This window comes from Nerophis ophidion, linkage group LG21 (assembly GCF_033978795.1).
Source record: "Nerophis ophidion isolate RoL-2023_Sa linkage group LG21, RoL_Noph_v1.0, whole genome shotgun sequence".
Taxonomy (NCBI): Eukaryota; Metazoa; Chordata; class Actinopteri; order Syngnathiformes; family Syngnathidae; genus Nerophis; species Nerophis ophidion.
In genome coordinates this window covers 45,426,234-45,450,567 of record NC_084631.1, presented here as the reverse complement: position 1 = coordinate 45,450,567, position 24,334 = coordinate 45,426,234, and the positions used below count along the sequence as shown (strand labels likewise).

Below are 24,334 nucleotides of genomic sequence, written 5' to 3'. Positions count from 1 at the left end.
CTACTTCCGATACAGGCAAGGCTTTTTTATTAGCGACCAAAACTTTATCGTGGATGTTCTCTACTAAATCCTTTCAGCAAAAATATGGCAATATCGCGAAATGATGAAGTATGACACATAGAATGGAGCTGCTATCCCCGTTTGAATAAGAACATCTAATTTCAGTAGGCCTTTAATCGTATTTTTCCAATGTCCTTAGGACGGTTTAAAAATGACCCGCGGGCCGCACTTTGGAGACCACTGTTATATGACGTCTATGTGTGTTAGACGAGTAAATCTCACATCTCGCGTGTTCTCGCGAGAGCCGCGCAGCTAGCACGCCCCGCGCTAGCCAGTGTTCTCCTGCTTGAAGTTGATTGGAGTGTTGTTTATCTCGCTATGTCCGCGGGAACTAACCTCGACGTTCCGGGGACAAGTCAGACCAGCTCCGGGTTCGCCGCACATCGGAAGAAGGACAGCGGCCCGTCAGCCTGGTTTTGGGAGAGCGCGGACACTTTATCCCAGCTGGAGTTGGTGCGTCAGTGGCTGGGCAGGCAGCACAAGAAGGTAGCTTGTTAGCTTGTTAGCTTGTTAGCTAGCAGGCGCAGCAAATGTAAACATCAGCCAGGACTCACTCTTCTAACATCATTCTGGACATGGAAGTCCAACTCTAAATAGACACTGACATGATACCAAGCAGTGGGTAACTGATTAAAAACGGCTGTTTTTAATTATGTTTTAGAAAAATGCATGCATACAAACCCCGTTTCCATGTAAGTTGGGGAATTGTGTTAGATGTAAATATAAACAGAATACAATGATTTGTAAATCATTTTCCACCCATATTCAGTTGAATATGCTACAAAGACAACATATTTGATGTTCCAACTCACTAACTTTATTTTTTTCTGCAAATAACGTAGAATTTCATGGCTGCAAGACGTGCCAAAGTAGTTGGGAAAGGGCATGTTCACCACTATGTTACATCACCTTTTTCTTTTAACAACACCTAAACGTTTGGAAACTGAGGAAACTAATTGTTGAAGCTTTGAAAGTGGAATTCTTTCCCATTCTTGTTTTATGTAGAGCTTCAGTCGTTCAACAGTCCGGGGTCCCCGCTGTCGTAATTTACGCTTCATAATGCACCACACATTTTTCATGGGAGACAGGTTGGCCGGGCTTCACGGTGGCAGAGGGGTTAGTGCGTCTGCCTCACAATACGAAGTTCCTGCAGTCCTGGGTTCAAATCCAGGCTCGGGATCTTTCTGTGTGGAGTTTGCATGTTCTCCCCGTGAATGCGTGGGTTCCCTCCGGGTACTCCGGCTTCCTCCCACTTCCAAAGACATGCACCTGGGGATAGGTTGATTGGCAACACTAAATTGGCCCTAGTGTGTGAATGTGAGTGTGAATGTTGTCTGTCTATCTGTGTTGGCCCTGCGATGAGGTGGCGACTTGTCCAGGGTGTACCCTGCCTTCCGCCCGATTGTAGCTGAGATAGGCGCCAGCGCCCCCCGCCACCCCGACAGGGAATAAGCGGTAGAAAATGGATGGATGGACAGGTTGGCCAGGAAAATACCCGCATTTTTTTTTTTCTTTTTACGAATCCACTCTGTTGTAACACGTGCTGAATGTGGCTTGGTATTGTCTGGCTGAAATAAGCAGGGGCGTCCATGAAAAAGACAACGCTTATGTACCTTTCAGCTTTAATGGTGCCTTCACAGATGTGTAAGTTACCCATGCTTTGGGCACTAATGCACCCCCATACCATCACACATGCTGGCTTTTACACTTTGCGTCGATAAAAGTCTGGATGGTTCGCTTCCCCTTTGGTCAGGATGACACGATGTCGAATATTTCCCAAAAATATTTTAAATGTGGACTCGTCAGACCACATAACACTTTTCCACTTTGCATCAGTCCATCTTAGATGATCTCGGGCCCAGAGAAGCCGGCGGCGTTTCTGGATGTTGTTGATAAATGGGTTTCGCTTTGCATAGTAGAGCTTTAACTTGCACTTACAGATGTAGCGACCAACTGTATTTAGTGACAGTGGTTTTCTGAAGTGTTCCTGAGCTCATGTGGTGATATCCTTTAGAGATTGATGTCTGATTTTGATACAGTGCCGTCTGAGGGATGGAAGGTCACGGTCATTCAATGTTGGTTTCCGGCCATGCCGCTTACATGGAGTGATTTCTCCAGATTCTCTGAACCTTTTGATGATATTATGGAGCGTAGATGTTGAAATCCCTAAATTTCTTGCAATGTCACTTTGAGAAAGGTTGTTCTTAAACTGTTTGACTATTTGCTCACACAGTTGTGGACAAAGGGGTGTACCTCGCCCCATCCTTTCTTGTGAAAGACTGAGCATTTTTTGGGAAGCTGTTTTTATAGCCAATCATGGCACCCACCTGTTCCCAATTAGCCTGCACACCTGTGGGATGTTCCATATAAGTGTTTGATGAGCATTTCTCAACTTTATCATTACCTTTCCCAACTTCTTTGTCACGTGTTTCTGGCATCAAATTCTAAAGTTAATGATTATTTTTAAAAAATGTTTATCAGTTTGAACATGAAATATGTTGTCTTTGTAGCATATTCAACTGAATATGGCTTGAAAAGGATTTGCAAATCATTGTATTCTGTTTATATTTACATCTAACACCATTTCCCAACTCACATGGAAACGGGGTTTGTATGTGCCCTAGCACAGTCTCCAACTTGAAATCTAAATATGTATCCTTGCACCGTCCCCAACTTGAAATCTGTATTTGTGTAGTTTGTAGCGTTGGACTCTCCATCATGCCAGGCTTTGGCTGCCGTGACACTGCAGCTGCTCCAGTTTCAGGAGGATGCATTTGGCAAGCAAGTTCCAAATCCTGCCCGCACCAAACTACCAGTAAGTCTCACTTCTCCCTCATTGTGATATATACATTAACGATTTTAATATGTGTATAAAACCAATCAATCAATGTTTATTTCTATAGCCCTAAATCACAAGTGTCTCAAAGGGCTGCACAAGCCACATCGACGTCCGAGGTCCAGTGCCCACATAAGGGCAAGGAAAAAAGCTCACAACTCAGTGGGACGTCGATGAGTGACTGATAAACCTTGGGGAGGACCGCAAATGTGGGTAACACCCCCCAGGGGAGACCAGATGCAATGGACGTCGATGGGGTCTAGCATAATATTGTGAGAGTCCAGTCCATAGTGGATCTAACATAATAGTGAGAGTCCAGTCCATAGTGGATCTAACATAATAGTGAGTGTCCAGTCCATAGTGGATCTAACATAATAGTGAGAGTCCAGTCCATAGTGGATCTAACATAATAGTGAGAGTCCAGTCCATAGTGGATCTAACATAATATTTTGACAGTTCAATCTATAGTGTTTCTAACACAATAGTGAGAATCTAGTCCATAGTGGATCTAACATAATAGTGAGAGTCCAGTCCATAGTGGATCTAACATAATAGTGTGAGTCCAGTCCATAGTGGATCTAACATAATAGTGTGAGAGTCCAGTCGATAGTGGATCTAACATAATAGCGAGAGTCTAGGCCATAGTGGATCTAACATAATAGTGAGAGTCCAGTCCATAGTGGATCTAACATAATAGTGTGAGAGTCCAGTCCATAGTGGATCTAACATAATAGTGAGAGTCCAGTCCATAGTGGATCTAACATAATAGTGAGAGTCCAGTCCATAGTGGATCTAACATAATAGTGTGAGAGTCCAGTCCATAGTGGATCTAACATAATAGTGAGAGTCCAGTCCATAGTGGATCTAACATAATAGTGTGAGAGTCCAGTCCATAGTGGATCTAACATAATAGTGAGAGTCCAGTCCATAGTGGATCTAACATAATAGTGAGAGTCCAGTTCATAGTGGATCTAACATAATAGTGAGAGTCCAGTCCATAGTGGATCTAACATAATAGTGAGAGTCCAGTCCATAGTGGATCTAACATAATAGTGAGAGACTCTAGTCCATAGTAGATCTAACATAATAGTGAGAGTCCAGTCCATAGTGGATCTAACATAATAGTGTGAGAGTCCAGTCCATAGTGGATCTAACATAATAGTGAGAGTCCAGTCCATAGTGGATCTAACATAATAGTGAGAGTCCAGTCCATAGTGGATCTAACATAATAGTGAGAGTCCAGTCCATAGTGGATCTAACATAATAGTGAGAGTCCAGTCCATAGTGGATCTAACATAATAGTGAGAGTCCAGTCCATAGTGGATCTAACATAATAGTGAGACTCCAGTCCATAGTGGATCTAACATAATAGTGAGAGTCCAGTCCATAGTGGATCTAACATAATAGTGCGAGAGTCCAGTCCATAGTGGATCTAACATAATAGTGCGAGAGTCCAGTCCATAGTGGATCTAACATAATAGTGCGAGAGTCCAGTCCATAGTGGATCTAACATAATAGTGCGAGAGTCCAGTCCATAGTGGATCTAACATAATAGTGAGAGTCTAGGCCATAGTGGATCTAACATAATAGTGTGAGAGTCCAGTCCATAGTGGATCTAACATAATAGTGCGAGAGTCCAGTCCATAGTGGATCTAACATAATAGTGCGAGAGTCCAGTCCATAGTGGATCTAACATAATAGTGAGAGTCCAGTCCATAGTGGATCTAACATAATAGTGAGAGTCTAGGCCATAGTGGATCTAACATAATAGTGTGAGAGTCCAGTCCATAGTGGATCTAACATAATAGTGTGAGAGTCCAGTCCATAGTGGATCTAACATAATAGTGTGAGAGTCCAGTCCATAGTGGATCTAACATAATAGTGAGAGTCCAGTTCATAGTGGATCTAACATAATAGTGAGAGTCCAGTTCATAGTGGATCTAACATAATAGTGAGAGTCCAGTTCATAGTGGATCTAACATAATAGTGTGAGTCCAGTCCATAGTGGATCTAACATAATAGTGAGAGTCCAGTCCATAGTGGATCTAACATAATAGTGAGAGTCCAATCCATAGTGGATTTAACATAATAGTGTGAGAGTCCAGTCCATAGTGGATCTAACATAATAGTGAGAGTCCAGTCCATAGTGGATCTAACATAATAGTGAGAGTCCAGTCCATAGTGGATCTAACATAATAGTGTGAGAGTCCAGTCCATAGTGGATCTAACATAATAGTGAGAGTCCAGTCCATAGTGGATCTAACATAATAGTGAGAGTCCAGTCCATAATGGGGCCAGCAGGAGACCATCCCGAACGGACACGGGTCAGCAGTACAGAGATGTCCCCAACCGATGCTTAGGCGAGCGGTCCACTCCAAGTCCCGACTATGGACAGCCAGCACTTGATCCATGGCCACCGGACCTGTCAAATATATTTCTCTTAGAATTATGGTTTTAGACTCTAAACGCAAAAATCTTCCTCCAAAAAAACCTAGATGTCTGATAATATCGGGCTGCTAATATTATTGGCCAATAAGTGCTTTAAAATGCAATATCGGTTCGGAAATGATTGGTATCTGTGTCACAAAGCAAAATGTATGACTTTTTAAAACGCAGAAGTACAGAGCGCCAATAAACTTTAAAGGCACTGCCTTTGCGTGCCGGACCAATCACATAATATCTACGGCTTTACACACACACACAAGTGAATGCATACATACTTGGTCAACAGCCATACAGGTCACACTGAGGGTGGCCGTATTAACAACTTGAACACTGTTACAAATATGCGAGGAAGCGTTGTGCAGGTTAAAGTATTTCATGTAGCAATTTTGGAAACAAAACTAAACAGGCTACATAAATAACACACGGAATGCTGGAACACAGAAAAACTTACAAAGCAAGCTGTGTGGCAGGAGAAGCGTCCACAAGTAGTACATCCACACATCAAGTCCCGGCCAAGAATGCTGGTTCAGACTCAACTTAAATAGACCTAATTGCTAACAGAAAGCAGGTGCGTGGACCAGGGCTCAGAGAAAGATGTGAAGTGGTTATAGGAAAATACCGACATCACAGGAAGTACCACCAAAATAAAAGTGCAGGACAGGAACTAAAGCACCAAACACCGGAGAAAACTCAAACTTAAAATAGGGCAGAGCCTGATGTAAGAGGCTGTGTTAGAACCCCGACACCCCAAAAAAAAGAAACGGATTCCAGAGGTTCCACAAAAAAATATATTCCAAGTTAAAGTAGCAATGATTGTCACACACACACTAGGTGTGGTGAAATTTTTCCTCTGCATTTGACCCATCCCCTTTGATCACCCCCTGAGGAGTGAGGGGAGCAGTGATTTAACCCCCAATTCCAATCCTTGATGCTGAGTGCCAAGCAGGGAGGTAATGGCTCCCATTTTTATAGTTTTTGGTATGACTCGGCCGGGGTTCTAACTCACAACCTAACGATCTCAGGGCGGACACTCTAACCAGTAGTTTTCACCCAAGAGCCATAGTAGCATGAAACAGGCACTGAGTGAGCACAATGTGTCCATCATGTCCTCATGTGTCAAGTCTTTTTTTTTTTTTTTCAAACTATAATGTGCTATAATGTTATGTGTATATGTATATATACACCGTATTTTTCGGACTATACGTCGCAGTTTTTTTATAGTTTGGCCGGGGGTGAGACTTGGCCAAACTAAAAAAAAAATAACTTTTTTGTTTGTTTTGTTTTTGTTTTTCCTAGTCTCCCCCCCGGCCAACCTATAAAAAAAACTGCGACTTATAGTCCAAAAAATATGGTGTGTGTATATATATATATATAGATAGATACATATCTTAATCGTCTCTTTTTTTTATCTTTTTTTTTTTTTTTTCAATATTTATATTACCAAATTATTGTGTATGCACCTTAGGGGATCTGCTCCAATTTCGTAGTTTTTTTAACCTGTTCACTGCAATAATGACAATAAAACTCTATTCTATTCTACTCTATTATATTCTATTCACTAGGCCAGTGTTTTTCAACCACTGTGCCGTGGCACACTAGTGTAACGTGAGATATTGTCTGGTGTGCCGTGGGAAATCAAGCAACGTCCTCTAATTGGTGCAAAAATAATTTTTGCAAATCAATAATTATAATCTGCAAATAATGTGCCGTAGCTTAGCGTCTGTGCTGTGTAAAAACTTGGCAGGGTAACCACGTAATACTCCATGTCACCAGGTGGCAGCAGGTAGTTAATTGCTTTGCAAAAGTCGGATTGTGTCGGGGGAGACAATGATGGTTTGTTATGATCCCATTACGCAGACCACAGCGGGAGGCAGTGTGCAGGTAAAACGGTATGTAATGCTTAAACCAAAATAAACGAAAGGAAAAGGCAATGGCCATGGAAAACTGAACTGGCTACAAAGTAAAGAGAAACAGAAATCTGGACGACAGCAAAAACTTACGGCGCCCGCAAAGAATAGAATAGATCTTTATTGTCATTGTACATTGTACAACAAAATTGTAAGCAAAAACTAATTTAGTGCAAATTCATAATAACACATAAGAACATGATAACATGTATAAATACATAAAAATACCCAGCACACAGCTCACATGCACAGTCATTATTGTCTTGTGTTCAGCGACACTATTGCTTTCAGGTAAACAGTCTTCTTAAATCTTTTTGTCCGGCATTTTATTATCCTGTATCTCCTGTCATCCGTACATGACGTGACAATCAACAATGTCCACACAAAGGACAACAACAACGCAAATAGCCTTGCTTGCTAACACAAAGCAGGTGCACAGAATAGCGCTCCAAGAAAGACATGAAACTGCTACAGGAAAATACCATCAAAACAGGAAGGGCCACCAAAATAACGGCGCAAGACAAGAACTAAAGCACTACACACAGGAAAACACCAGCAAACTCAAAATAAGGCACGATGACCTGGTGGAGTTTCATTTTATAACGTTTTCTGCTGGTGTGACTCCAGATTTTTTAATGGAAAAAAATGTGCCTTGCCTCAAAAAAGGTTGAAAAACACCGCTCTAGGCCACTAAGTAGATGAGTACACTGCAAAAAGTCAGTGTTCAAAAACAAGGGAAAAAAAAAATATTTGGGTATTTTACTTGAACTTAGCAAAAGGATCTGCCAATAGAACAAGAAAATTTGGCTTGACAAGACTTTCCAAAACAATTAAAATTAGCTAACCTCAATGAACCCCAAACTACCATAAAATAATTATATTCTCACTAATAACAAGTGCACTTTTCTTGATAGAAAAAACAAATATTTTCAATATGTTGAAAAATATTCTTAAATGAAGTAAATGCTAGTGCCATTATCTTGACATCATTATATGCGCTCAGCATTACATTTCTTGAAACCAGCAAACTCATACTAAAATCTAATTTATTGTTCATAATGGAAAGGCTACAAGGCAACCGCCTGTTACTCTCGGGGTCTCCTAGCCGCTCAGGCAAATCATGTGGTCTAAAAATGCATTTTTCCATCGACAACATGACATCATTGCGCCAAGTGCGTGCTCTTTCAGTCAATTAGTGCGCAAGGAATATACAGTGTATATATATATATATATATATATATATATATATTAGGGGTGGGCAAATTAATGCGTTAATTACGAGTTAACTCATCAATCTATTAACGCCGACAATTATTTTATCGCACATTTGCGTATGTTGTTTACATGCTTTTATTTTGTTAACGCCTTTTCTTAACAAGATGGTGTCGCCCGGACGGTCTTCGGCGTGGAGGGGCTCTTGGTAAAGATGGAACATTTGGCAAAAATACCGGACAATTCAGCAAATTTCATGGCAGGCTTACAGCGTGGTCACTCCGGGATCACTTACGACCGCCAGACAATTCTGGATGTGGATAGATCGGGCCGTTTTGGACTGAATGAGGCGTGCTTGCTAGAGCGGCTAGCTAGCATGGGAATACTTTGCCGGCTACATCCAGCGGCCTGTGAAGCAGCGGAGTATATGTGTTGTCTGTCTATTTATGAATAATGCAGACCAGGAGTGTTGGCTGAGTTCTTAACGTTTGCTTTCAGAGCGTGCATATCACAACATACAAGATGCCGTCATGGCGACACAACCTATACATGCTCCTCACTCCTGTTGCATGCTGGGTAGGGTAGTTCTTTATTTCCCTGGCTCATAACATCACAATATAGTACCATGTATATGCGTTCAGTTTATCAAAGCACCAAGCAAACAATCGGAAAATTCCCATCATATCAATTCCTAGATATGGTCATAATTATTTTAAGTGCACTACGCAGAATAAACACAACATTATTAATATTGCTACTACGGATAATTTGATCAAAAATTCCCTAAAACAGCCCACTACCTATAATATAGGTTTTTTAAACATAAGATCCCTGATAAAAAAAAATGTTTCTGCTGTTACCTCAGAAATTGCCTATTCAGATGTTATGATTGTGGCTCAGACAGGATAACTTAAATACCCTGGCAGTGGCAATAAGCTTAAATGTTTGTATTTACATTTTTTGAGTTGATTTTCATAAAATATGCTATTTAACTGCTACTGTTTAACAAGGACTGATTTAAACTGTGTTTGCACAACAAATGTTTTGGCGCTTTTGTTCATGTGGGAGAATATTCCAATAAAGGTGCACTACACACTACTTTTGTATTCATTATTGGGCTTTGTGTATACAACGCAGTTAATCACGATTAATCTGAGGAATAGTGCGATTAACTACGATTAAAATTTTTAATCGTTGCCCAGCCCTAATATATATATATATATATATATATATACACACATACATACAGTGTTTCCCACAGGTCAGGCATCTATTTGTGGTGTTGTGGGTGGGTGGGTGGGGGGGGCTGCAATGGGGGCTGGCTTTGGCGGCGACGATGACCAAGAAGAACGCGGAGTCTGAATATAATTACAACACTTTATGTACATATTTATATGCATATTTATATAATATTTACATATTTCTATAATATGTAACTACAAGCTCCATTCACAGACAGAGTCCCATTGCTTTTATGAGCGGTCGAGCGAGTCAAAAGCCCGAAAAAAAAAAAGAAAATAATTTTTTTTATTTAGATATTTATTTTTAAATTTGTGGCGGCCGTAATTCTTTTGTGGTGGGCCACGACAAATAAATGAATGTGTGGGAAACCCTGATGTATGAACTACTTTTGCAGTGTAGTTTTTAATTGTATTTTGCAGTGATTGTTTGTCGGCATCAACATAGAAATTTCACTTTTAACATGTGTGCATTAATTAAAAAAAATGAAAAAACAACAACCTCATTTCTCGGTTAGACGCAGTGTTTCCTGGACCTGCGACCAGGTGGGGGACTGTGTCACATCCTGGGCTCTGTGTACAAATTCAAAGTTGAGCAGGGCTGGTAAGTACCCTCATAAACACAAGTAACAATGAACTACCAGACCTTTTTTTTTCAACTTTTCTGCTTTCACAGGCGGAGGTTCGACTTCCAAAATCCCTCGAGAACAGACAGGAACGTTGAAATGTTTGCTACGATTGAAAAAACACTAATACAGGTAATGAATTCACACTTGAAATTAAAGTTAAAAAAACACAAGAAAAACTCCTGTAGGAGGCCAAATGCTGTTTAAGTTAATTTTCATTTTATGGACAGTGCCTTATGTTTACTCAGCCAATAGGGGACTATTTACTTTCTTTGCATAATACGAAAATTTATATATTGAAGGCTTAGAGCAGTGGTTCTCAAATGGGGGTACACGTACCCCTGGGGGTACTTGAAGGTATGCCAAGGGGTACGGGAGATTTAAAAAAAATATTTTGTGTATTTATTGAATATTACTTCAACAAAATATGAATGTAAATGCTGGCTTTTGAACTTTACGTCCATAATAGTCTGGATGGTTCGCTTCCCCTTTGGTCCGGATGACACAATGTCGAATGTTTCCAAAAACAATTTGAAATGTGGACGCATCAGACCACAGAACACTTTTCCACTTTGCATCAGTCCATCTTAGATGATCTCGGGCCTAGAGAAGCTGGCGACGTTTCTGGATGTTGTTGATAAATGGCTTTTGCTTTGCATATTAGCGCTTTAACTTGCACTTACAGATGTAGCGACAAACTGTATTTAGTGACAGTGGTTTTCTGAAGTGTTCCTGAGCCCATGTGGTGATATCCTTTAGAGATTGATGTCGTTTTTTGATACAGTGCCGTCGGAGGGATCAAAGGTCACGGTCATTCAGTGTTGGTTTCCGAACATGCCGCTTTCGTTGAGTGATTTCTCCAGATTCTCTGAACCTTTTGATGATATTATGGAGCGTAGATGTTGAAATCCCTAAATTTCTTGCAATTTCACTTTGAGAAAGGTTGTTCTTAAACTGTTTGACTATTTGCTCACGCAGTTGTGGACAAAGGGGTGTACCTCGCCCCATCCTTTCTTGTGAAAGACTTAGCATTTTTTGGGAAGCTGTTTTTATAGCCAATCATGGCACCCACCTGTTCCCAATTAGCCTGCACACCTGTGGGATGTTCCAAATAAGTGTTTGATGAGCATTCCTCAACTTTATTAGTATTTATTACCAACTTTTCCAATTTCTTTGTCACGTGTTGCTGGCATCGAATTCTAAAGTTAATGATTATTTTGCAAAAAAAAAATGTTTATGAGTTTGAACATGAAATATGTTGTCTTTGTAGCATATTCAACTGAATATGGCTTGAAAAGGATTTGCAAATCATTGTATTCTGTTTATATTTACATCTAACACAATTTCCCAACTGATACAGAAACAGGGTTTGTAGAGGAGCGTCAAGCTTAAGACTTTATTAGGAATCTACAACTCCCCTTAATTGATGTTTTCCAGCACAACTGTATGTCACACCCCGTGGTTTATCTGGACCCTTCACTGGATCAGGCGCTGGCCAGCAGAATCAGTGGCATCGTCACCAAGCACCAGGTATAAGAATATATGCATTTATGTATATCTTTTTTCTATACACCACCACTGCAAATCTGCCTTTTTAAATTGAGCAGTTTTCCACCTCTTTTGAGCCTGTGCAAAATGGAAATAGTCTGCATAATAAAGTTTGTGCCTGGTTTGCTTGTATCCATGCAGAGCACAATTACGGTGGACAGAGTCCTGGCCAGTCACCACATATGTCCATTCCCTGAATCCACAGATGAAGGTGAATAAAAACGCTAAATGCAACATAGAAAATATTTAATTATTATTATGTTTATATATATATATATATATATGTATGTATGTATGTATTTGCATTGCAGAGGAATGGATGCGTCCCGTCATGCAAAAACAAAACCATGTCCTGGTACACTGGGGCATGCACCCTGACAGGTATTGTTTACATGGAAACACAAACATGCAAACATTTAAGTTCACAATTTTTTTTGGTCTCAATAATAGCTACGACAGCTGGTTGTCATCGAGTGAAGTAGACGGCGACGTTGAAGAGCCTCTTAATGCAGAAAAACCATGGAGGGTGAGCAAACGCGCTATATTTTCTGAGGGGGAACTTGCTTCCTCACTTGGTAGAATACAGACTTGTTTGAGTTGGTATCGTCAAATGTTGTAAAGGAAGTAAAAAAAAACAACACAAGTTTCACTATACTATACAAGCGCATTCTCTAGGACCACGTTGTACGAACTTAAAATGTTTGTAAGATCAAGCAGAATTCCCCATAAGAAAAAGAGGAACGTTCTGTGGTCTTATGAAACAAAAATGGAGCGGTTTGGCCACAATACCCAACAATATGTTAGGAGGAGAAAAGGTGAGGCCTTTAATCCCAGGACCACAATGCCTACCACCAATCATGGTGGTGGTAGTAGTATGCTCTTGGCCTGTTTTGCTGCCAATGCAACTGGTGCTTTACAGAGAGTAAATGGGACAATGAAAAAGGAGGATTACCTCCAAATTCTTCAGGACAACTTAAAATAATCAGGCCGGAGGTTGGTTCTTGGGTGTAGTTGGGTGTTCAGACAGGATATCGACAACAAAAGTGGTAAAAGGAATGGCTAAATCAGGCTAGAATGAAGGTTTTAGAATGGCTCTTCCAAAAGTCCTGACTTAAAGGTGGGGACAATGCTGAAGAAAAAAGTCCATGTCAGAAAACCAACACATTTAGGTGAACTGCACCAGTTTTGTCAAGAGTAGTGGTCAAACATTCAAGCAGAAGCTTGTGGATGGCTACCAAAAGCGCCTTATTGCAGTGAAACTTGCCAAGGGACATGTAAGCAAATATCAACATTGCTGTATGTATACTTTTGACCCAGCACATTTTGGTCACATTTTCAGTAGAGCCACAATAAATTCATAAAGGAAGAAAACTTCATGAATGTTTTTTGTGACCAACAAGTCACTACATCACAAAAAAATAAGAGTTGTAGAAATTATTGGAAACTCAAGACATTATGTTCTTTACAAGTGTTTGTAAACAAACTATCTGTGTATATATATATATATATAATATATATATATATATATATATATATATGAAATACTCAAGTCAAAACACTTAAAAGTTTAATTGTGCTTTGTTAAAAGGGTCATATTATGAAGATTTTTTTTTTGTACAACTAAAACACTTCCTCATGGTCTATATGGCATGTATTTAATTTATTTTAGCAAAGTTTTTAAATTATTATTCTGTTCCAAAACCTTTAAGTGTTAGTTTCAAAAGCACTGATTTGGTACCGACATCATATAATACTAAAACAATGCGGACCTGCTGATAGGATTTTGTATTGTATTTGTATGGAAACAAACACAGCAAGGGGTTTAAGGATCAACTTTTCTGTTTCATAACAAAGTCAAAACATAAACGAGCGAAACTGTCCTCATTTTCAGTCGCCCTGCCGACACGCACCCGCACACACTGTCACTAGAGCTGTGGTGCACACAGTTTGAATTCCCAAAACCCCTTAACTTTAACAGCCAGGTTGCTGCAATGATTAGGAATAAAAAAAAAAAAAAGTGATGTGCTCGTAAATACATTGTCTGTGTGCTCCAGGTGCATGCTGGCTGGGTTCTGGACACGGACGATTTCAACGAGTGGATGAACGAGGAAGATTATTGTGTGGACGAGAGTAATGCACCTGTCGTCCTGCGTCGCCGCATTCGCTTACAAGAAGACCAGGTTTGTCTTTAAGCTAACGTAAAGTTTTCTGCAGCACAATAACTAAAAATATTTTTTTCCGTGTCAGGACGTCAAGTCCACTCCCCTCAAAAAGAGACGGCGCTCTCCATCTCCCCTGTCCTCTGAAGCTCGCAAGAAAGGAAAGAAGGGGTACGTTGAATTTAAAAGTATTCCTACTGCGTCGCAGCACTTTTTTTTATGATTCATTTGTGCACACAGAAGACGGCGTGGACAGCAGGAGGATGAGCCTGAGGAGGATTTGACCAAAGATATGGAGGACCCCACTCCTGTTCCTAACATGGAGGAGGTCATACTACCCAAGATCGGTAAAATACATCAAATTATGTTGGGGGAAGGGGGGAGATATTAACTTTATTTGTGTTTAAGTGAAGGAGCTGGCAGCATTAACTAGTCAAACATGTTAATGTGTGTCCAGTACAGCAGAACCTCAATTTACTTGGCTCTTGAACCGGGATCGCAAATACAAAAGTTTGTATAGAGAAGCAAATTTCCCCATAACAAACAATGTAAACATAAATAATTACTTCTAGCCTTGACAAAAGTGCATATTATAGTAAAAGTTTGTACACTTTGAACACAATATAAAGGGAAATACAGTACTGTGCTGTTTTTCAACCTCTGTGCCGCGGCCGTGAGATACAGTCTGGTGTGCCATGGGAGATGATCTAATTTCACCTATTTGGGTTAAAAAAAAATTTGCAAACCATTTTTTGCAAATGATGTGTTCTTCTTGAGTGTCGGTGCTGTCTAGAGCTCGGCAGAGTAACTGTGTAATACTCTTCCATGTCAGTAGGTGGCAGCCGGTAGCTAATTGCTTTGTAGATGTCGGAAACGGTGGGAGGCAGCGTGCAGGTAAAAAGGTGTCTAATGCTTAAACCAAAAATAGACAAAAGGTGAGTGCCCCTAAGAAAAGGCATTAAAGCTTAGGGAAGGCTATGCAGAACCAAACCAAAACGGAACTGGCCGCAAAGTAAACAAAAACAGAATGCTGGACGACAGCAAAGACTTACTGTGGAGCAAGGACATGACAATCAATCCCCACAAAGAAGGATAAAAAACAACTGAAATACCATATTTTTCAGAGTATAAGTCGCACCTGCCGAAAACGCATAATAAAGAAGGAAAAAAACATAAGTCGCATTTTTTGGGGGGGAAATTTATTAGATAAAAGCCAACAGCAAGAATAGACATTTGAAAGGTAATTTAAACTAAATAAAGAATAGTGAAGAACAGGCTGAATAAGTGTAGGTTATATGAGGCATAAATAAGCAACTGCTATGTTAAGCTAACATATTATGGTAAGAGTCATTCAAATAACTATAACATATAGAACATGCTATACCTTTACCAAACTATCTCTCACTCCTAATCCATAAATCCCATGAAATCTTATACGTCTAGTCTCTTACGTCAATGAGATAAATAATATTATTTGATATTTTACGGTAATGTGTTAACAATTTCACACATAAGTTGCTCCTGAGTATAAGTCGCACCCAAACTATGAAAAAAACTGCGAATTATAGTCTCAAAAATATGGTAGTCCGGATTGCTAAAACAAAGTCGATGCGGGGAAATATCGCTCAAAGGAAGACATGAAACTGCTACAGGAAAATACCAAAAAACAGGAAAAGCCACCAAAATAGGAGCGCAAGACAATAGTCCAACCTCGGATTCAGGAGGAACAGTGTGGTTCTCGTCCTGGTGGTGGAACTGTGGACCAGCTCTATACTCTGGGCAGGGTTCTTGAGGGTGCATGGGAGTTTGCCCAACCAGTCTACATGTGCTTTGTGGACTTGGAGAAGACATTGGACCGTGTCCCTCGGGAAGTCCTGTGGGGAGTGCTCAGAGAGTATGGGGTATCGGACTGTCTTATTGTGGCGGTCCACTCCCTGTATGATCAGTGCCAGAGCTTGGTCCACATTGCTGGCAGTAAGTCGGACACATTTCCAGTGAGGGTTGGACCCTTTGTCACCGATTCTGTTCAGAACCTTTAAGGACAGAATTTCTAGGCGTTGAGGGGATCCGGTTTGGTGGCTGCAGGATTAGGTCTCTGCTTTTTGCAGATGATGTGGTCCTGATGGCTTTATCTGGCCGGGATCTTCAGTTCTCACTGGATCGGTTCGCAGGCGAGTCTGAAGCGACTGGGATGAGAATCAGCACTTCCAAGTCCGAGTCCATGGTTCTCGCCCGGAAAAGGGTGGAGTGCCATCTTCGGGTTGGGGAGGAGACCCTGCCCCAAGTGGAGGAGTTCTAGTACCTGGGAGTCTTGTTCACAAGTGAGGGAAGAGTGGATGGTGAGATCGACAGGCGGATCGGTGCGGCGTCTTCAGTAATGCGGATGCTGTATAGATCCGTTGTGGTGAAGAAGGAGCTGAGCCGGAAGGCAAAGCTCTCAATTTACCGGTCGATCTACGTTCCCATCCTCACCTATGGTCATGAGCTTTGGGTTATGACCGAAAGGACAAGATCACGGGTACAAGCGGCCCAAATGAGTTTGGGTCTCTCCCTTAGAGAGAGGGTGAGAAGCTCTGTCATCCGGGAGGAACTCAAAGTAAAGCCGCTGCTCCTCCACATGGAGAGGAGCCAGATGAGGTGGTTCGGGCATCTGGTCAGGATGCCACCTGAATGCCTCCCTAGGGAGGTGTTTAGGGCACGTCTGACCGGTAGGAGGCCACGGGGAAGACCCAGGACACGTTGGGAAGACTATGTCTCCCGGCTGGCCTGAGAACGCCTCGGGATCCCCCGGGAAGAACTGGACGAAGTTGCTGGGGAGAGGAAAGTCTGGGCTTCCCTGCTTGGGCTGCTGCCCCCGTGACCCGACCTCGGATAAGTGGAAGAAGATGGATGGATGGAAAAGCCCAGCGTTTTTAATGCCTTTTTAATTTTAATTCAAATCTTCAAAAATTGTTCTTTGAGTGAAATAACAAACGTATGATTATTGTATCGTCAGATTTTCTGTTAAAATGAAGCCATTAATGACATTTTTTGTCATCCCTTTTATTTTGAAAATAATTGATATACATTTTTGTACCGGTACCAAAACATTGGTATGGGGACTGCGGCTAGTCTGTGGTTTGTAAATGGAAAAGTTAGTACAATGTATATGTTGAGTTCATTTGCTTGTTTTGATGTTGTTGTCCTTTTTGTGCTTGCAGTCAACCTCAAAAAGGACAGTGAAAACACGCCGGTCAAAGGAGGCATCATGGCTGACCTTGGTAAATATGCATCAGACTGAACATTGCAAGGAAATAAACATCACTTTTGACACCTTCCTCCTGTGTTTCCCTCGCAGACGACCAGGAGGACGACTACCCGGGAAGGGTAAATGACTACTGTATTTTTTGGACTATAAGGCGCACTTAAAATCCTTTCATTTTCTCAAAACTCGACAGTGCACCTTATAACCCGGTGTGCCAAATGTACGGCATCATTTTGGTTGTGCTTACTGGCCTCGACGCTATTTTATTTGGTATATGGTGAAATGATAAGTGTGACCAGTAGATGGCAGTCTTACATAAGAGATGCGTGTAGACTGCAATATAACTCATAACAACATAAATATTGTATATGTTTCATTGAAAATTTAGAACATATACAAGGCGCTCAAAAATCTATCAAAAATGTTTTAGTGGGACTTTAGTAAGCTATGAAGCCGCACCTCTTGATGGATTGTACTCTGCTTCAACATAGGACTATTATTATGGTGTGTGTATAAGGTAAGACAAATTATTTGGCATTTTGTTTCACAATATTATGCAAAAGAGACTTTTTTTACCTTCTGGTACTGTAGTCAATAAGCTTCTTTTTCTCTATCTTCTTGTTATGAGACATTCATCCGCCACTGTTGCCATTTCTAATATAAAGTAGTGTAAAGTTCTTACTTATATCTGTCAGTAAACTCGCCACGAAAGTGCTAAAACATACCGGTGTAGTGAGTTTACATTATTCACTGTCAGGTTCAAACACTGATGACATCTATTAATCAGACAAGAAGCAAGGAACCATGCAGAGACAGAGTTCAATTTAGCTCATGATATTTACCTCTCAGTGGCCTAGTGGTTAGAGTGTCCGCCCTGAGATCAAACACTATAAAAATGGGATCCATTACCTCCCTGCTTGGCACTCAGCATTAAGGGTCGGAATTGGGGGTTAAATCACCATAAATGCTGCTTTTTGATTGATTTATTGATACTTTTATTAGTATATTGCACAGTACAGTACATATTCCGTACAATTGACCACTAAATGGTAACACCCGAATAAGTTTTTCAACTTGTTTAAGTCGGGGTCCACGTTAATCAATTCCCACTGCTCCCCTCACCTCCCTGGGGTTGATCAAGGGTTATGGGTCAAATGCAGAGAATGATTTCGCCACATCTAGTATGTGTGACAATCATTGCTACTTTAACTTTTAACACAATTTCCCAACTCATATGGAAACGGGGTTTGTAGAAAAAATTCATAATGACACGACCCCTTTAATGCGCCTTATAATATATGAAAATAGACCTGACTAGACCCACTCATCGGCAGTGCGCCTTATAATCCGGTGCGCCCTGTGGTCCGGGAAATACTGTAAATAAATATGTTTGCGTGGTGGGTTTGTGGTTTGTGATGGGGTCCCTGTGTGTGCATGCACGTCCACTCAGGACGAGGAGGAAGGAAGAGTGGAGATTCCTCGCCTACTAGAGGGAGAGGACAACATCACTGAGCAAACCCATCACATCATAATCCCAAGTTTCACATCCTGGTTCAATAACAACAGGTGAGATGTGCAGAAATGCTGTCACTTTGGACCCTTACCTTCTCCTCTTGTCAGCATCCACTCAATAGAGAAGCGGGCCATGCCGGAGTTCTTCAATGGAAAGAACAAGTCCAAATCTCCGGAAGTGTAAGTGATGCTTTTTGAAAAAGAATCAAAAGATACAATTAGTAACTGTATTTTTTTCCATTGCAGTTACCTGGCCTATCGTAATTTCATGATTGACACATACAGACTCAACCCCCAGGAGTACCTGAGTTCAACATCCTGCAGGCGGAGCCTCACCGGAGACGTCTGTTCCATCACAAGGTCTTTAAATGTTAATTTGACAAAATTCATCTTACGATAAACTGCTCTAACCCTATTTTGGCCGCTTGGGGCGCATCGATTTCACGAAGCGCATACCAATTATTTATGTCAACAACTACCGCTGACCATGGCAGACTTTGTGAACCCCTATCAAGACTAAGGATTACCCAGAAACCTTTACTGCAGGCCTTCCCATGCAATGTGTTTTCTTTATTTTCATGACTATTTACATTGTAGATTGTCACATCAAAACTATGAATGAACACATGTGGAGTTATGTACTAACTGAAAACATGCTTTATGTTCTAGTTTCTTCAAAATAGCCACCCTTTGCTCCGATTACTGATTGGCACACTCTTAGCATTTCTCTCCATGAGCTTCAAGAAGTGTTTTTCACTTCACAGTAGGGATGTCCAATAATGGCTTTTTGGTGATATCCAATATTGTCCAACTCTTAATGACCGATACCGATCAACCGATACCGATATATATAGTCGTGGAATGAACACATTATTATGCTTAATTTTGTTGTGATGCCCCGCTGGATGCATTAAACAATGTAACAAGGTTTTCCAAAATAAATCAACTCAAGTTATGGAAAAAAATGCCAACATGGTACTGCCATATTTATTATTGAAGTCACAAAGTGGATTATTTTTTTTTAACATGCCTCAAAACAGCAGCTTGGAATTTGGGACATGCTCTCCCTGTGAGAGCATGAGGAGGTTGGGGTGGGCAGAGTTGGGGGAGTGTATATTACAGCAACTCTGAAGAGTTAGTGCTGCAAGGGGTCCTGGGTATTTGTTCTGTTGTTTTTATTTTGTGTTACGGTGCGGATGTCCTCCCGATCATTCTTGTTTGGTGTGGGTTCACAGTGTTAAAGTTGTTTATACAGCCACCCTCACTGTAACCTGTATGGCTGTTACTGTAAAATTCTATCTGATGTACTGAAAATATGGTCTGATTACAAGAAAATTTACAAGCTACTTGATTTTTTTACATTTTCTTGTAATCAGACCATATTTTTGGTATATTAGATGGAATTTTTACCATAAAAAATCCCATCTAATATACCAGAAATATAGTCTGATTACAAGATTATTTTTTTAAAAACAACATATTTTCAATATATAATATGGAATTTTTTCCATAAAATTCCATCTAATACACTGAAAATATGGTTTAATTACAAGAAAATGTACAAGCTACTTGATTTTTTTTTTTCTTTAACATTTTCTTGTATTTAGACCATATTTTCAGTATATTAGATGGAATTTTTACCCCCAAAATTTATAATAATAATTTTTTTAAAAAATCAAGCAGCTTGTACATTTTCTTGTAATCAGACCATATTTTCAGTGTATTAAATGAACTTTGTGGTAAAAATTCCATCTTATATACCGAAAGTTTTTTTTTTTTTTTTTTTAAATGTTCCTGTAATTAGACCATATTTTCAGTATATTAGATGGAATTTTTACCATAAAATTCCATCCAATATACTGAAAATATGGTCTGATTACAAGAACATTTGAAAAATTAAACAAACAAAAAAAATCAAGTAGCTTGCCGCATATTCCTAGCGATGTCTTTATAATCTTATGGCCACAACCTTCTACTACACAGGTGCGAGGTATGATTTATAATCAAGCATAACTTTTACAAATTAAGAGGCAATCTAGCAGCAGTAGCTCAGTCGCAAGCCTTCCTTTCGCTAGTGGCAGAGGAGTGGTGTGAAATAAAAGTTATTTTGTGTTAGCTCTTTAAAAAACAGTGTCGCTAATACTTGTTTAATAGGCAGGTTACGGCATGAAAAGGTTTTCGTTGTTGAAGGTTTCCGGATGTTTTTCAGCACGCTTTATAGGCAGAATAAATGCCACGCTTAGTGCTTGCATTATGAGCCTCCTATTGCTAGCAGTTTTTTCCTATTTAGAATCCACAGACAACAGAAAGAGGTGTGCTCGTCTTGTGTAAGGATTGTGGATGATGGGCAAAATTAAATGTTTTATTTGGATGCACAGCACTGATTTGCTCAAAACCTGATATTTTTATCTACAGTCCCCTCATAATGTATTTTGAAGGAGCATGTCGAAATAAAATGTGTGATTAATCTGCGTTTATACATAATTAATGAGCCAGTTTGTGTGATTAATTGCATGCATTAACCTTTGACCGCCTTATTATGGAATATCCACTTTGTGTTTTAGGGTGCATGCATTTTTAGAGCAGTGGGGTTTGATCAACTACCAGGTGGATGCAGAGAGCAGGCCACTCCCCATGGGACCCCCGCCCACCCCTCATTTCAACGTATTGGCCGACACGCCCACCGGGTTGGCCCCCTTGCAGCACAGACCACTACAGGTATGGAGTTCACTCACAGTCGCAATCGAAAGTTTACATACACTTGTAGTCTGACATTGACATCACATGGACAAAGATAAGACGCCCTCTAGGAAAGTTCTGTGGTCAAAAATGGAGCTCTTTGTCCACAATACCCAGCAATATGTTTGGAGGAGAAAAGGTGAGGGCTTTAATCCCAGGAACACAATGCCTACCGTCAAGCATGGTGGTGGTAGTATTATGCTCTGGGCTTGTTTTGTTGCCAATGGAACTGCTGCTTTACAGACAGTAGATGGGACAATGAAGAAGGAGGATTACCTCCAAATTCTTTAGGAAAAACTAAAATATTCATGCCAGAGGTTGGTTCTTGGACGCAGTTGTGTGTTCCAACAGGACAATGACGTCAAAAGTGGTAAAGGAATGGCTAAATCAGGCTAGAATTAACGTTTTAAGAATGGCCTTCCTAAAGTCCTGACTTAAACTTGTGGACAATGCTGAAGAAACAAGTCCATGTCAGAAAACCAACACACTTAGCTGAACTAAACCAATTTTGTCAAGAGTGGTCAAAAATGTAAGCAGAAGATAGTGGATGGCTACTAAAAGCTCCTTATTGCAGTGAAACTTGCCAAGGGACATGTAAGCAAGTACCATATTTCCTTGAATTGCCGCCGGGGCGCTAATTAATTTAAAACCTCTTCTCACTCCGGCGCTTACCAAAGGCATGCGGTAAATTTAGGCCTGCGCTCCTAAATTTGAGTGTGATGTAAGGATACCATCATGAAAAGCAAATTTAATAAAAAAAGCGTTATAATGGTCTTACCTTTACTTATAAATGAAGTCCATGTGCAGCTCCTTCTGATCAAAAGCATCCATAACTTGTTTATAGAAGTCTTCCTTATCTTTCTTCAGTTTTAAAAGTCTCTCTGTCTCGATGGAGATCTTCCTTTTATTACCTCCTGCTTCCATTGAAAGTCCAGTTTAGAAAACTGTTTTATTTTAGATATGTAATCCTCCATGTTAAAAGTGCAAGCGAGAGGAAAAAATAAAGGATGGCTGCTCACTCTTGCTGCTTGTTGTCACTTCTTCTGCAGCCGAGTAGTCGCAAGAAGGATCACTAGCGCCCTCTACCACCAGGAGGCGGGAGTCATTTAATGACTCATATTTGACACACGCAGCTACGGTATATTAATAAAACATAGCTGCTTACTGTTCTTTTTAGCATATTCAATAGCTTGGACCTTAAATCCTACTGAATAGCTCTTAATCTTCTTCCCTTTATGCGATGTCCATTTTGAAAATGATGACAGGTGAAGTGTCACTTGTGACGTGACGAGTTTGACCCGGTGAAAATTCTAGGCATATGCTAATTATTTTGCGAAACGAGTTTGACCCAGCAGAAATTCTAGGCAGGCACATACTGTATACCCGGCGGCAATTCAAGGAAATACAGTATCAACATTTCTGTATGTATATCGTATAAAATGATTAAATATGTATAAAACGATGTCCTTTACAAGTGTATGTCAACTTCTGACCACGTGTGTATCACCTGACACGGCTAAGGTATCACATGCACTCTTGCAGGTGTCAGCGTCACAGCACATGTTGTCCTTCCCAGAAAAAATCCGCGAGAAGCCTTCTGATTGCCAAAACTTTGGCTTGCGCATGGACGTGTACACCAGGAAACACCCCAAGGTCTCAACAAGGACAGAAAAGACAATCTAGTGTGTTTCGTCCGTCATCTAAAATGTTTCTGTTTGTGGCTGAAGACCAAGGGAGCGTGTGCAGGCCGGGAGTGGACGGAGCAGGAGACTCTTTTGTTATTGGAGGTAGGATTCTTGTGGAACTTCTCGTCTGGTTTTACGGCATTAAACACGTTTCCCTGGCTCCCCCAGGCCTTGGAGGTGTACAGGGACGACTGGAACAAAGTGTCGGAGCACGTGGGCTCCAGAACGCAGGATGACTGCATCCTCCACTTCCTGCGGCTGCCCATAGAAGATCCCTACCTGGAGGACTCGTCCGCCTCGCTCGGCCCGCTGGCCTTCCAGCCCAAACCCTTCAGTCAGTCCGAGAACCCCGTGATGAGCACCGTGGCCTTCCTGGCGTCCGTGGTGGATCCACGGGTGGCGTCTGCCGCTGCTAAGGCTGCACTTGGTGAGTTCTTCATGACTCATTTATTTTCTGAACGCTGACATCGGAGCCTTTAGAAGTCTTTTATCCTGCACATGTACTCACTGAAACATAGAAAGAGAGCCAACAATGTTCCATTGACATTTTGTGTAAGAAGTGTGAGAGTCCAGTCCATAGTGGATCTAACATAATAGTGAGAGTCCAGTCCATAGTGGATCTAACATAATAGTGTGAGAGTCCAGTCCATAGTGGATCTAACATAATAGTGAGAGTCCAGTCCATAGTGGATCTAACATAATAGTGAGAGTCCAGTCCATAGTGGATCTAACATAATAGTGAGAGTCCAGTCCATGGTGGATCTAACATAATAGTGAGAGTCCAGTCCATGGTGGATCTAACATAATAGTGAGAGTCCAGTCCATAGTGGATCTAACATAATAGTGAGAGTCCAGTCCATAGTGGATCTAACATAATAGTGAGAGTCCAGTCCATAGTGGATCTAACATAATAGTGAGAGTCCAGTCCATAGTGGATCTAACATAATAGTGAGAGTCCAGTCCATACTGGATCTAACATAATAGTGAGAGTCCAGTCCATAGTGGATCTAACATAATAGTGTGAGAGTCCAGTCCATAGTGGATCTAACATAATAGTGAGAGTCCAGTCCATAGTGGATCTAACATAATAGTGAGAGTCCAGTCCATAGTGGATCTAACATAA

General features: G+C 40.8%; 1 protein-coding gene across 2 annotated transcripts in view; it reads left to right on the top strand.

Moving 5' to 3' along the window:
• The first annotated feature begins 292 nt into the window (after positions 1-292).
• The window catches only part of smarcc1b (SWI/SNF related, matrix associated, actin dependent regulator of chromatin, subfamily c, member 1b), a 39,412-nt gene continuing 15,370 nt past the window's right edge, over positions 293-24,334 (top strand). Inside the window, exons 1-20 of one of the 2 annotated variants that reach the window (XM_061882772.1) lie at positions 293-546; positions 2,756-2,875; positions 10,217-10,302; positions 10,375-10,456; positions 11,762-11,854; positions 12,014-12,083; positions 12,184-12,253; positions 12,323-12,398; positions 13,927-14,052; positions 14,120-14,202; positions 14,272-14,378; positions 17,232-17,291; positions 17,369-17,397; positions 18,726-18,841; positions 18,896-18,967; positions 19,034-19,147; positions 21,352-21,505; positions 23,069-23,179; positions 23,254-23,313; positions 23,380-23,638. In XM_061882772.1, the coding sequence (XP_061738756.1) occupies positions 379-546; positions 2,756-2,875; positions 10,217-10,302; positions 10,375-10,456; positions 11,762-11,854; positions 12,014-12,083; positions 12,184-12,253; positions 12,323-12,398; positions 13,927-14,052; positions 14,120-14,202; positions 14,272-14,378; positions 17,232-17,291; positions 17,369-17,397; positions 18,726-18,841; positions 18,896-18,967; positions 19,034-19,147; positions 21,352-21,505; positions 23,069-23,179; positions 23,254-23,313; positions 23,380-23,638 (2,056 nt within the window). In that variant the 5' untranslated portion in view covers positions 293-378. The remainder of the gene's footprint in view (positions 547-2,755; positions 2,876-10,216; positions 10,303-10,374; positions 10,457-11,761; positions 11,855-12,013; positions 12,084-12,183; positions 12,254-12,322; positions 12,399-13,926; positions 14,053-14,119; positions 14,203-14,271; positions 14,379-17,231; positions 17,292-17,368; positions 17,398-18,725; positions 18,842-18,895; positions 18,968-19,033; positions 19,148-21,351; positions 21,506-23,068; positions 23,180-23,253; positions 23,314-23,379; positions 23,639-24,334) is intronic. The other variant, XM_061882773.1, reaches the window with a different exon arrangement.